Below are 13,951 nucleotides of genomic sequence, written 5' to 3'. Positions count from 1 at the left end.
CCCAGGAGTGGCTGGTGGGTTTGAACCGCCAGCCTTCTGGTTAGCAGTCAAATCCCTTAGGCACTATGCCACCAGAGCTCCTAATAAATGTACAGGACATTTAAACAGCATTTGTGTCAATACACAAGAATAGTGATAACTTCTCATTCTTTTTGAAGAATGCCTTACCTCCAGAAGCCATGGCTTTAGTTTTCTATCCAACAAAATATCAAATCCCAAGACTTCAAAGCAGACACTTTCACTCCCTGGAGGTTGACCAGGTCTGCACATTCGATATGCATGCAGGACATGAGGTTCTGCTACAATTAGTGTCTTTACCACCAATTCCTATAAAGATTATGATAAAGAGAGGTTAAATGTCTTATAATTTTGTATCTCACTTACATATGTGGAAATATAACCTAAGTCTATGAACTAGCTTCCTAGTGCCTGCTGTTAGTCTGATTACATTTTGTCTCTGTATTCTCCCTGTTCAGTACGCTCCAAGCCACATTTGCCTTCTTTGCATTCCTCAAGTGATGCTCCCTCCTTCCTTAGATCCTCTGCATTAGCTCTTCCCTCTGCCTAGAATGTTCTTCCCCCAAATATTCAGAGAAGCCTTCCCTGACCTCCAAGTCAAAAGTAGGTACCCATCAATGCTTACATGTCACACATATCATATAAACATCTGATATTTTTCTTTTTTGTTAGAACAGGGTCCTTGTCTGTTTTATTTACAACTCCATTCCCAGTACCTGCAATAATGCCTAGCATTTAGTTGCTGTTATTGGATGCCATTAAGTCGATTCCGACTCACAGCAACCCCACTTGACAAAGTAGAATTGCTCTCACATGGTTTCCTAGGCTTAATCTTCACAGAAGCAGATTGCCACACCATTCTCCTGTAGAGTAGCTGTTGGATTCAAACTGCCAACCTTTTAGTTAGCAGCCAAGCACCTAACAACTGCACCCCAGGGCTTACATAGCATTTAGTAGCTGCTCAAAAGTCATCTGTGAACAAGTAAATAAAATAAAACTTAATATTTGTGGCTTCTATTTGTTAAATAAAGTATGCTAGTCTTCTCCATAACAGAAAGGGATGAGGATGGTGAGAAAGAAAAAGTTCCAGGAGTAAATTAGTTCACAAACAACATTATAAAATCAATTATACAAAGATTGAAAGGGCTAGGAGGGCAGAACTTAAGACAGGCAGTTTTGTTTGTACAATGATGCCTTCGTAGTTCTTAAAGTTTATCTAAAATGAGAATACTGCTAATTAAATAATTGCCTACCAACATTTTCTGTGAGAAAACACGTAATACTTCCAGAGTGAGTTACTAATGATAATGAAGGAAACATTGGTTCACTGCAGTTTGAAAACAAGTTATGGTTTCTGCAAATACTGTCTCATTAGTTTTTGTTTCAAATATATTGTGTTTTTAGCTGCCTATTTACAGGTATAGGCAATAAAGCACAGTGGTTAAAAACTTGATTCTGAAGCCAGACTGCCTGGGTTTCTTTCTGGCTTTGCTAATTCCAAGCCATGCCACTTTGGTTATGTTACTTAAATTTCATGAATCTCATTATTCTCAAATGTAATTCGGGAACAGCAATAGTATCTGCTGCAAAAGACTGATGTTAAGGACAAAATGGGATTATATGTAAAACTCTTAGCATAGTGTCTAGAACAGAGTAAACTGGCACTAAGTGTTAGCTAGTTAACTGAGCAGTAACCAACTGCAGTAAAGTTGACTCTGACTCACAGCAACCCCATGTGTGGCAGAGTAGAAATGTGCTCCACTGGATTTTCAATGACTGATTTTTCAGAAGATATCACCAGGCCTTTCTTCCCTGGTGCCTCTGGGTAGACTCTAAACCCAAACTTTGGGTTAGCAGCTGAGTGTGTTGACCATTTGCACCACCCAGAGATTCCAAGCTACTTAAATACTGCCGTTATTATTTTTATTTATAATTCTTCAAGAATTCCACCTCATATATCAAGTCAGACAAATGCATTCCACTACATGATGGGACCAATACTTACTATATGGGAAAACAAAGGTAAGATAAACGTTAACTACTCTATTTACCCAGAGTCCCGGACCTGATCATATCTGGGAGTAAGTATTGGAGATGTTATGAGAGTTGGATATTCTATTCAAAATAACAAATGCATGATAACACTACATCATATCAACATAAAAGACAAAGTTATTTCATATAGAACTTTACTGGAACCACTTAAAAGTAGAGGGAAAAATTAGAACTTTGGCTAGCATGTGCCTTTGTAAAATAAGACAGGCTGGGGGGAAATGTGAAAATTAATTAATACACCCTGAATTACAAATCTGTGCTTTGTGATGTAGAAAAACACACACATTTAGGAATATGAAAGCAAGAGTGCAAGTATATGTGAAATTCAGGAGTGACAGAACCAATCACAAATTTCACCAGTGCTTTTGCAAATTTTCAACACAGTGGCAATACTTTGAATTATAATTTATAGATCTGTATTTTAAGTGTATAAAAAGTATTCAGTAAAGATGGTTTTATGAGTGATTAATGATTTTAATCATTTTAATCTCCATATCTTGATTTTCTACTGATTTTTTATTTATTCTTGACCAGCACAAAAGCACATAGCTCTGTTCCTCATATATATATGATTACTTTTTAGAGAAAATACCCCCAAAAAAAGTCATTTAAAAAGTACTAAATTCATTGAATTTAGAAATTGAGGCACTAAAATAAAATTTTATTTCAATGACCTCATCATTTTAGTCTCTTTTTACATTATGCCACTGCTTCACCCTCAACAAATACTTAAAGTATATGTAAATCTTAATAAAGAAAGCCAGTTTTCAAATAATTACATAAATGTAAACAATTCAATAACAGAATTGTAAGAAAAGTACTTGAAAAAGTTACTGATTGACTGATTATTACTGATCATTCACAGTTAGCTATGGAGTTGGATCTGACTCATAGCAACTCCTTGGGTTTCTGAGGTGGTATCACTACGGAAGTAGATTGCCCAATCTTCCTTCTGAAGAGTGGCTGGTAGATTTGAACCACCAGCCTTATGGTTAGCAGTCAAATGCCTTAGGCATTATGCCACCAGAGCTCCTAATGTAACCAAGAATGATGCAAATATACCCATTTAAAGAAGAGATCAAGAAATGTGTCAGAGCTTAATGGGCCCACATTGCCCATATTCAGGAAAGTCATATGTGAAAATTATATTTTGGGCTCTAACAGTAAAGTTAGTTTCCATATCCCCTTATTAATGTTAGTCTTAGTTTTATATCAAAAACAAGCAAACCAGTTGCCATAGAGCCAATTCCAACTTTGGCAAACCCATATGTAATAAAAGTAGAACCATGCTCTACAGGCTTTTCAATGACCTTTTTTTTGAGGCCATATTTTGAGGCTAATTTTGAGGAGGTAGATAGATCACCAGGCCTTTCTTCCAAGGCACCACTGGGTAAGATTCCAACCTCCAGCCTTTGGTTAGCAGGAGAGCAAGTTAACCATTTGGGCCAATTACCTTCTCCTAATTCACTCCTCTGAAGGAAGGTTAGGCAATCTACTTCCGTAGTGACACCACCTGGGAAACCCAAGGAGGGGTCGCTATGAGTTGGGTCCGACACGATGGCACATAACAACAACAACAATTCAATTATGTGAGAAAAGTACCACTTAAAATGAAATGCATGCAAACCTTAATGATACTCATTTTTCTTTCTGGCCCAACAACTTCAACTTTTTCACAAAGACTTTCCCAAAGAATCAAACCTATATGGAAGTGAAATTTTTGGTAAAGAATAAAAGTATGCTCAAGAGTATATAAAACTTTTTTGGTCCTGTTGTGATAGTCATTAAATGACCTATTCACTAAATCATCCTAGTGTCGTTTTGGAGGAGCTCTGGTGGCATAGTGCCTAAGGCACTTGACTGCTAACCAGAGGCTGGAGGTTCAAACCCACCAGCCACTCCTCAAAAGGAAGACTGGGCAATCTATTTCCATAGAGATACAGCCTTAGAAACCCAAGGAGGGGTCACTATGAGTCGGAACTGACTGGACAGCAGTGAGTTTGGGTTTTTTAAATCATAGTAAGTACTTTGAATAGACACACTCCCCTAAGTTTGAATACTATTTGAATCCCTCTGCTAGAATCAAGAAAGGATCTGCTTCACCAAGGTTATCTTCTCTGATTTGTTACCTTTTTTCTCTTTACTTTTACCATTTTGAATTTTATCCATTGCCCTGGCTTTAATTATCAACTAAACCCCAAACATACACCTTTTGCTGACTGCTTGACCTTTCTGAGAAAGTATTTCAAATTCAACATATCTAAAGGGGAACATATCATCACAACCTCATAGGTTTTAAAAATCTCAGTTCAAGCGTCATTGCTTCCAAAGTGCTCCTTTATCCTTAAGCTACCATTTGTGGTGTTCTATATCCCTGCAGAATCCAATGTATTCCCATATTGCATTTGCTACATTGCATTTTACTAACAATTTGTGTGCTCCTTAGAGCTGTGTCTTATACATACCCAAATTCTCAGCCAGAGCCAGGCTTATGTTCCAAAAACCAAACCAAACCAAACTCACTGCCATCGAGTCAGATCCGACTCATAGTGATCCCTCCTAAGGTTTCCGAGGTGGTATCACTACAGAAGCAGATTGCCCAACCTACCTTCCAAGGAATGGCTGGAGGGTTTGAACCACCAGCCTTCTGGTTAGCATTCAAACGCCTTAGGAACTATGCCACCAGAGCTCCCAGGCTTATGTTAGGGGTTCATTAAACATTTATTGAATTAGTGAAGGAATGAATGAAGGAATGAAGGAATGAACAAATAAAATTCTTTCCTTTCTTCTTCAAAAACCAAGCTCTACATCTTCTCAAAATAAATTCTTTCTGATCCTATTTAAAATAATGCCACTTTGTTTTTCCCCTTTAAGTCTGGCTTAAAACTGCAGAGGGATCTCTGAATACTTCTCCCTTATCCTTGACATTGAGTTCATCCCAATGCTTACCTCATTATCACTTCTTTTACAAACTTATAGATACCACTATGATTCAGTTCAAGCCATTCTTACTTGTCACTCCCAAATTCCCTCTCTACCTACTCCTAGTCCTTCCTTTAATCCATTCTTCAACAAATGCCAAATTTATCTTTTAAATGCAGCATAGACTTTGGTTATATTATTCTCTTGCTTGAAAATTTGAGTGAATCTCTACAGTCTACCAAAATAATCCTTGCTTTTCAGAACTGAAATCTGGCCTCCATATATCTTTTCAGAAGTAAAACTTCACAGCTCTCCCACAAATACCATTTATGTCAACCTGGATCACTTATCACTATTCTCATACATCCTCAGCTTTACTGATGCTTTTTATCCACCCAGAATTTCTTCTCCCCCATCTCTAGCAGTAAACATTCTACATATCCATCAAATTCCACCACAAGTACCACTTCATGAAAACTGTCTTTATCTACCTAATCCAATGTAATCTTTTTTATTTGAAATGTCTGATTGTGCAAAATGTTGAGGAATGATAGTTTAAATTGTGGACTGGTATAATCTTACTGAAATATCACTCCAAAACTTAGCAACATCATGTTGATTTGCTTGTAGGAATTCTGTAAACCATTTGATGGAGCGTTTGCTGCCTTTATTTTCAGTTTCATCACGTTCAAAGCGCTCATTATGCTTGTTCACAGAGTAGTTTGTCAAATGCATGTATAACTGGGTCTGCAACAATAATCAAAGTTATTATAATCTATGAGAATCTAGAACTTTTAGGTTTCATAGAAAAGAAGGCATTAAAAAAGATAATTTTAACATTTTAAACATACAGAATGAAATTTTCATGATTACTTACATAATTTTCAAACAAAATGAAACCGCATAAGTCCCTTAAAGGATGGAAAATGTAAGCATCTACAGAATTGCTTTTACCCATTATTCAAAACATACCTACCATAAAAAAATCTTTAAATGAGAATATTGAGAGTGATTTTAAAAAAAAAAAAAGTGAAACTACACATTGCTATGCAAGGAAAATACTCTAGGATATTGTTTTTATTTGTTTTTCATGTTTTGACCACTTACAATTTTTACCCCAATTTGTGGTGGGAAAGGAATCTTCTGACATCATTCTACTTTTTTCCCAAAGAAATAAAAATAAGAAGTGAAAACTCAAGTAAGTAGTGTTGTTGTTGTTCTTGTTGTTGTTATGTGCTGTCGAGTCGGACCCAACTCAGAGTGACCCCTCCTTGGGTTTCTGAGGCAGTATCACTATGGAAGTAGATTGCCCAACCTTCCTTCCGAGAAGTGGCTGCTGGGTTTGAACCACCAGCCTTCTGGTTAGCAATCAAGTGCCTTAGGCACTATGCCACCAGAGCTCCCCAAGTAAGTAGTATAAACTATAAAACACAATATCTGCCCTATCATGTTGATTCAGAAGCCCCTTTAACTCTTTACCAAGACAGAATGTCCTTAGACTCAGCAGATGGCGTTCACCCCACAAAGCTTCACAGATGTCTATCTGATTAACATCACCACTTGTCTATCAGTTTGTCGTACTATGGTGGCTTGCATGTTGCTGTCAGACTGGAGGCCATGCCACTGGTATTTTGAATACCAGCAGGGTCACCCAGAATGGACAGGTTTTAGTGGAACTTCCAGACTAAGACAGACTTGGAATAAGGAAGGGGCCATCCACTTGTCAAAGAATTAGTCAGTGAAAACCTTATGAATAGCAGTGAAACACTGTCTGGCATACACTGGAAAACCTTATGAATAACCCTCAAACATTGCGTGATATAGTGCTGGATGAAGAGACCCTCAGGTTGCAAGACACTCAAAATATGACTGGGGAAGAGTTGTCTCCTCAAAGTATTGTCGACTTTAATGACAGGAATGGAGTAAACCTTTCAGAACCTCCATTTGCTGATGTAGCACAACTCAAAATGAGAAGAAGCAGCTGCAAACGTCCATTAATAATCAGAACACAGAATGTACGAAGTACGAATCTAGGAATATTGAAAGTTGTCAAAAATGAAATGGAAAAGGAAGGCTCCAGGAATTGATGGAATATGTTCCAACAAACAGATGTTTGTTGATGTTTCAACAAACAGATGCCACATTGTAGGTTCTCACTCATCTATGACAAGAAATCTGGAAGACAGCTACCTGGCCAACTGACTGGAGGACATCCATATTTGTACCCATTCCAAAGAAAGGTGATCCCACAGAATGTGCAAATTATCAAACAATGTCATTAATATCACCCACAAGTAAAATTTTGCTAAAGATAATTAAAGAATGGTTGTTGCAATATATTGACAGGGAACTTCCAGAAATGCAAGCTGGATTCAGAAGAGGACATGGAATGAGGGATATCATTGCTGATGTCAGATGGATCTTGACTGGGAAGAAAAAATACCAGAAAGACATTTATTTGTGTTTTATTGACTGTGCAAAGGCATTTGACTATGTGGATCATAACAAATTATGGACGACATTGAGAAGAATGGGAATTCCAGAACACTTCATTGTGTTCATGAGGAACGTGTATACAGACCAGAAGCCTGTTATTAGAACATAACAAGGGAATAGTGCATGGTTTAAAATCAGGAAGAGAGTGTGTCAGGGTTGTATCCTTTCACCATACTTATTCAATCTGTATGCTGAGCAAATAATTCGAGAAGCTACATGAAGATTATATGAAGAAAAGCATGCCATCAGGATTGGAGGAAGACTCAGTAACAATCTGTGATGTGCAGACAATACAACTTTGCTTGCTGAAAATGAAGATGACCTGAAGCACTTACTGATGAAGATTAAAGACTGCAGTATGGATTATACCTTTACTTACAAAAACGAAAATCCTCACAACTAGACCAATAAGCAGCCTCACGATAAATGGAGAAAAGATTGAAGTTGTCAAAGATTTCATATTATTTGGTTCCACAACCAACACCAATGGAAGCAGCCATCAAGAAATCAGATATCATATTGCACTGGGAAAATCTGCTGCAAAAGACCTCTTTAAAGTGCTGAAGAGCAAAGATATCTCTTTGAAGACTAAGGTGCACACCTAACCCAAGCCATAGTGTTTTCAATCACCACATATGCATGTGAAAGCTGGACAATGAATAAAGAAGACTGAAGAAGAGTTGATGTTTTTGAGTCATGGTGTTGGTGAAGAATTCTCAAAGTACCATGGACTTCCAGAAGAACTAACAAATCTGTCCTGGATGAAGAGCAGCCGGAATGCTCCTTGGAAGCAAGAATGGCCAGAGTTTGTCTCACTTACTTTGGTCATTTTGTCAGAAGGGACCATTCCCTACAGCAGGATATCATGCTTGGTAAAATGAAGGGTCAGTGAAAAAGGGGAATATCCTAAATGAGATGGTTTGACACAGTGGCTGCAACAATGGGCTCAGGTATGGCAAGGATTGTAAGGCTGGCACAGGACCAGGTAGTGTTTCATTCTGTTGTACGTAGGGTCACTATGAGTTGGAGCCAATTTGACTGCACCTAACAACAACAGATGATTAACAGTACATTAATGGTGCTCCATGTTGAGTCTGTAATGTCTTAGTCTCCTTATATTATTATACTTTTTGATACTGTTTTTCTCAAATAAATTTGAAAAAGAATCCAAAATGTAAAACTTTTCATAATTGTCCATTAAGACACAGCCAATGGCTCCTTATCAAGCTAGCACAAATATTCATCAATTCTGTCTTTAATTCTTACTCTCACAATCCTTTTATCAAAGATGCCTTTAGATTGCAATGTTATATCAAAATGAATGTAACCTTACGAATGTGATTATTATAATTTCTGTTTGTTAATAACCAACTACACTTTATTTTCACTGCAGTTTCTTTCATCTAAGAGATTGAAATCTTTGAAGCAAATCCACAGAACTGATATTTTGAGTTATATATTGTTTATTAACACATGTGCCCACCACTAATTTTAATTGAAAAATCTTCAATTAAGTTATATTTAAAAGAAAGAATATAAAAGTTTTCCTTGTCTAATTTTAAGTCCTTGATTTAAAGAAAAAAAGTAATTAATCAAACTATACTAGATATAATATTCCCTGGGTTCCAAAGTAAAAATCTTTCTTTAATTTAAAAAACAACAAAAAAAAAAATATGTTGGGAAGTAATTTTTTGAGGAGCTCTCCATTTGGCAAGAATTTCTTAAAATAAACAATAATATCAGAATAAGGACTCTAGTCATCTTAGTAAAAAGGTGGCAAAGAAATGGAACTTTCTACTTTTCTTAAAGCTATTTCTTTTAAGTGGGATTGTAAATTGTACAGTTTCGTGACTGCCTTAACAAAATCCTCTCCTAAACAGTTCAGTGCAAGGTAGCCACTTGTTATAAGGAGAAGTAAAGGCAAGCTATGGCCCTTCTAGCAATGTGCAGGGGGTAAAAATTCTAGAACTACCCAAAAAATTATTTTTTTCAACATACAGGCTTGATATGCTGAATTGGTATGAAAAACTTTTGAAGAATTTATGGACTTATACATTGATTGCAAAAACCATGTTATTATACTTCAATGTTTGACATTCTCTTTCATATGATATACTAAGTTATCACTACATATATGTGGTTTATCAACATTTAATTTTTGTATAAATACACAGCTAATTACAAAATTCTTGCTCATTATTTTTAAAATTGGAAAGAAAAAGAAATAGAGAAAAAAAAGTAAGAAACAGCCAGTGGTCCATAAACAACCAATCAGCATTTTGGCTGATTTTTTTTCTTTCCAGCATATTCTCCTAAACTTACCTTTTCTATAATTATGACTTCACTTTAATAAAACTTTGTATAGTACATTTTTATTTTCCATATCTTAGTCTATTTTAATCATGAGATTTTAGTGCTACATAAACACTGACATTAGCTAGAATATGCTCATTCTATACATTTGAAAGATCCAGAAATGAGCCAGAAACTTTAAGTGATTCAAGAATCATTTAAATCATTCAAAACTTGGCCCACATTTCCTGACTCCCATCTCTCATTATGATGTTCTAATCCTAAAACTTAAGATGTAGAATAAAGCAATTTATCTCTTAAATAAGCTCTCCAAGTTTTCCTCTTTCCAATATTGTCAAAAGATCCCTATCTATGTTGAATGCATATAATTCACTCTCATCTATTCCCATATTGACTCTAACCTATGAGTTGACCAGTCCCAAATTACAGTTTACATCTCTATTCTGAGTTTCAGACCTGTACTATATATCCAAATGTCTACAGTATATTAGAGGCAAGGATTTCATTTTACATGGTTCCTCAATCAACATGTATGGAAGCAGCAGTCAAACAATGTAATGCATTGGTCAAATCTTCTGAAAAAGATTTCTTTAAAGTGTTAAAAAGCAATGATTTCACTTTGAGGGTTAAAGTGTGTCTGACTCAAGTCATGCTGTTTTCAATCATCTCAAAAGTGTATGACAGCTGAACAATGAGTTGTTGTTGTTGTTATGTGCCGTCGAGTCAAACCCAACTCATAGCGACCCCTCCTTGGGTTTCCGAGGCAGTATCACTACAGAAGTAGGATTGCCCAACCTTCCTTCCAAGGAGTGGCTGGTGGGTTTGAACCACCAGCCATCTGGTTAGCAGGCAAGTGTCTTAGCCACTATGCTACCAGAGCTCCCGAACAATGAGTAGGAAAGCTAAAGAAGAATTGAATTTGAATTATGGTGTTGGTGAAGAATATTGAATGTACTGTGGTCTACCAAAACAATGAACAAATTTGTCTTGGAAGTACAACCAGAATGCTCCTTGGAAGCGAGGATGGGAAGAGTTCATCTCAAGTACTTTGGATCAGTCCTTGGAGAAAGACACCATGCTTGGAAAAGTAGTAGTTATTGTTGTTATGACTATCACATTTATCAGCTAATATCATATTGTTTATTACATTTTCTGCATCCACAACTAGACTGTTGCTTTATCTTCCTTTCCTGTGAAAAGGTTGACAGTTCTCTTATTCCTCCTTTCCCAGGTTCATAACATTTTCATTTTATTGAACATAGCAACATTTATGACAAACCACTTTCTACTTTTGAAAATCTGACCACTTTTAATGTAGTTAATGGTATGCATATACTGGGGAGAACAATAATCATGTCTCTGGCAAATGAGTAAAAATAATTGTAATTTTTACACACACAACTATAATTACTAGATACAAATATAAAACTATAGGTTAACTAAAATTTTAAGTATGGATAATAAATAATAATTTGACTTTTATAAAGTGTAAATTATTCTTTATGACTTTCATGATAAATTATAGTTATAACTTTCATCAATATGTTCCAGCTGCACAATGAAAATCTTAATGGAAAACAATCTATAAATGGCTCCATTTAATAGACTTTAAAAGGCACACTTAAGTTGCTAATTTATGTCTCTATTTTGCATTTGGTCAGTGTAACTTTACAATCTTCTCTTTTCATTTCAATAAAAATGAGTAACTATTTTCTGGTGCTTTTGTTTATTCTATTCCATCTACTTCTTTCTATGGTTCTACATGTTCAAATCCTATACATTACATTAAAAAAAAAAAAAAAAAAAAACAAGAAAACCTCACTGCTGTCTAGTTGGATCCGACTCATAGTGACCCCTCCTTGGGATTCCAAGGCAGTATCACTATGGAAATAGATTGTCCAACCTTCCATAAGGCCTGCTCAAATGCCACTTTCTCCATGAGGAACTGAACAAGAATGATCCCTATACTCAATTCCATAACATTTTAACTGTGTTTCTCAATGGGATATCACTTGTCATTTATAATTGCCATTTCTACACTGTGCCACTACATATGATGTGAACTTTGAAATTCAGTCTTTGCTAAGAGCACCTAAAGAGGCAGTTCTTCCTGATTAGCTTGCCTACAAAAAACACCTTTTTTCTAATTTTCACAAAGCTTCCTGTAAGTTAGAAGCCGTCTTCTTTCTGTATTCAATTCTTCTAAACCATAAAAATCTTGCAGCAGGGACTTTGATTCACAAAGTCTTTATACATATGTGCTTTAAAAGTTCACGATGAACAACTGAATGAAATCATAAATCCTGTTTGGTATACCTACCAAATTGGATTCATTAGGTGGTATATATTTCTCTGTTCCCATTCGCACAAGTCCATCGTGGTACAGAAATATCTTTAGTGGATCACATGATGTTACCAGAATGTAAATTCGTAAATCAAACTTGTAACCTTCCATTAAAAAAGGCTTTTCAATGTATTCTTGGACAATCAAATGATCCTGAGATGGAAGTTTGTCACCATTTCTTATCAAAGAAATCCTAAATTAAATGAAAATAATAAAAATGTTAATATAGTATGGAGCCAACATGTTTAAAAACAAATTCATATATACACTCAACAACAACAATAAAATGGCAGAATAAGAAACTCCAAAAGTCACTTTCTCCATATAAGTAACAACTAAACTGGCAAAAACAGTCAGAATCAACTTTTTCAGAATGCTGGAAATGAATCAAAAGCTTGTAGCAACCAGGAAGTGCTTAATAAAAATCAAAAACAAAAACAGCAGAATCTGTACAAAAGAGTTATATGTCATTTTAATTTACCCTATTCCCACTGTCTATTCCCTAAATCAGTATAGCCTTAACAAAATCCACATTGCGAGCACAGTTACCAACTCTGGAGAAAGCAGAATGGATCTTATTCTGTGGTTGGTTGTTTTGACCTGTATAAGGACTCCCTGGAGGACCTTAAAGAGCTTGCTTTTCTTTTACCTAACTCAGAACTCGCCTAGTGCTGAGTCAGCTACCTAAGGAACAATTGTTGAAAATATTTCAAGGTAAATGTATTAAATCCTGTTTCCAGTTGGGGCAAACAATGCTAATCAAAAAGGCAGAGAAAAGGCTGAAGAATAAGAATATGGGGGAACATGACCATGTACAGAGTTGGCAGGCAATGTTTCTACAAGTGCATTTGTATGTTCTTGTAAGAATTTAAGGTATATAGTAGAGCTGACAAGGGACAAGGTTGCAGTCACTTCTTGGCCACAGCCAGCTATCCAGAGGGAGTGAGTAGTTAGACCTGTGGGCTTGGGACCATTGTCACAGGGGATCACAAGCTCAACTGGCATAAGATACTACACAAAAACATTGTTCTGCATCCTACTTTGGCAAGTAGTGACTAGGATCTTAAAAGCTTGCAAGCGGCCATCTACATGCAATGATGGGTCTCTTCTCATCCAAAGAAAAGAAGAATGAAGAAAACCAAAGATGCATGGAAACAATTAGTCCAAGGGACTGGTAGACCATGTGATCCTCAGCCTATATGACTATGAGACCAAGATGTTGCCAGGTACCACTGTCAACCACTTGCAGGGGATCTATGTAGGAGATCCTGGATAGAGTGGAAGAACAATGTGGAACAGAAGTCAAAATCATTAAAAAACAAGACGGGGCGTGGGGGGGACAAGTTTGCTGATCTGATAGAGCCTGGTGGAACCTCTGAGAGTACGGCCCCTAGTTGCCCTTCAGGTCTGGAACTGAACCCACCCCTATGGCTTCCAGCCAAACAAAAGACAGGCATATGAGCTAAACATTTACATTAGATAGATATTCTCCTTGGAGAGATCAATCATGGAAGAATAGAAGGGCTGTGGATGCACAGGGAGACAGTTCAGGGGGCAGATGTGCATGGGAGGAAAGGACAGAAGGAAGAGGTGGCTATGGGGAGGAAGTGGGAGAAGAGCTGTTGCATTGTGGGAGATTATAGTCAATGTCATGAGACAAAGCATATGTGAACTACTGTATGAAAGAGGAATTTGCTCTGTAAACTTTCACCCAAATGACAATAAAATTAAAAAAGAAGAAGAATATAGGGGAAATAATCTTTTTTTTTTTTTTTATTAGGATTTGGGTGAAGATTTACAGAG

The 13,951-nt window shown here is 36.5% G+C and overlaps 1 protein-coding gene across 1 annotated transcript in view; it reads right to left on the bottom strand.

Annotated features, from left to right (window-relative positions):
• TTLL7 (tubulin tyrosine ligase like 7) overlaps nucleotides 1-13,951 on the bottom strand; it is a 171,449-nt gene that overhangs the window by 126,798 nt on the left and 30,700 nt on the right. Inside the window, exons 6-8 of the mRNA XM_007947546.2 lie at nucleotides 12,125-12,341; nucleotides 5,578-5,742; nucleotides 169-327 (exon numbers count right to left, since the gene is read on the bottom strand). Coding sequence (XP_007945737.1) covers nucleotides 169-327; nucleotides 5,578-5,742; nucleotides 12,125-12,341 — 541 coding nt within the window. The remainder of the gene's footprint in view (nucleotides 1-168; nucleotides 328-5,577; nucleotides 5,743-12,124; nucleotides 12,342-13,951) is intronic.

This window comes from Orycteropus afer, unplaced genomic scaffold (assembly GCF_000298275.1).
Source record: "Orycteropus afer afer isolate SDZICR_OR568_19922 unplaced genomic scaffold, OryAfe1.0 scaffold00189, whole genome shotgun sequence".
NCBI classification, from domain to species: domain Eukaryota; kingdom Metazoa; phylum Chordata; class Mammalia; order Tubulidentata; family Orycteropodidae; genus Orycteropus; species Orycteropus afer.
The sequence above is the reverse complement of the archived record's forward strand: the minus strand, read 5'-3'. Positions and strand labels throughout refer to the sequence as shown.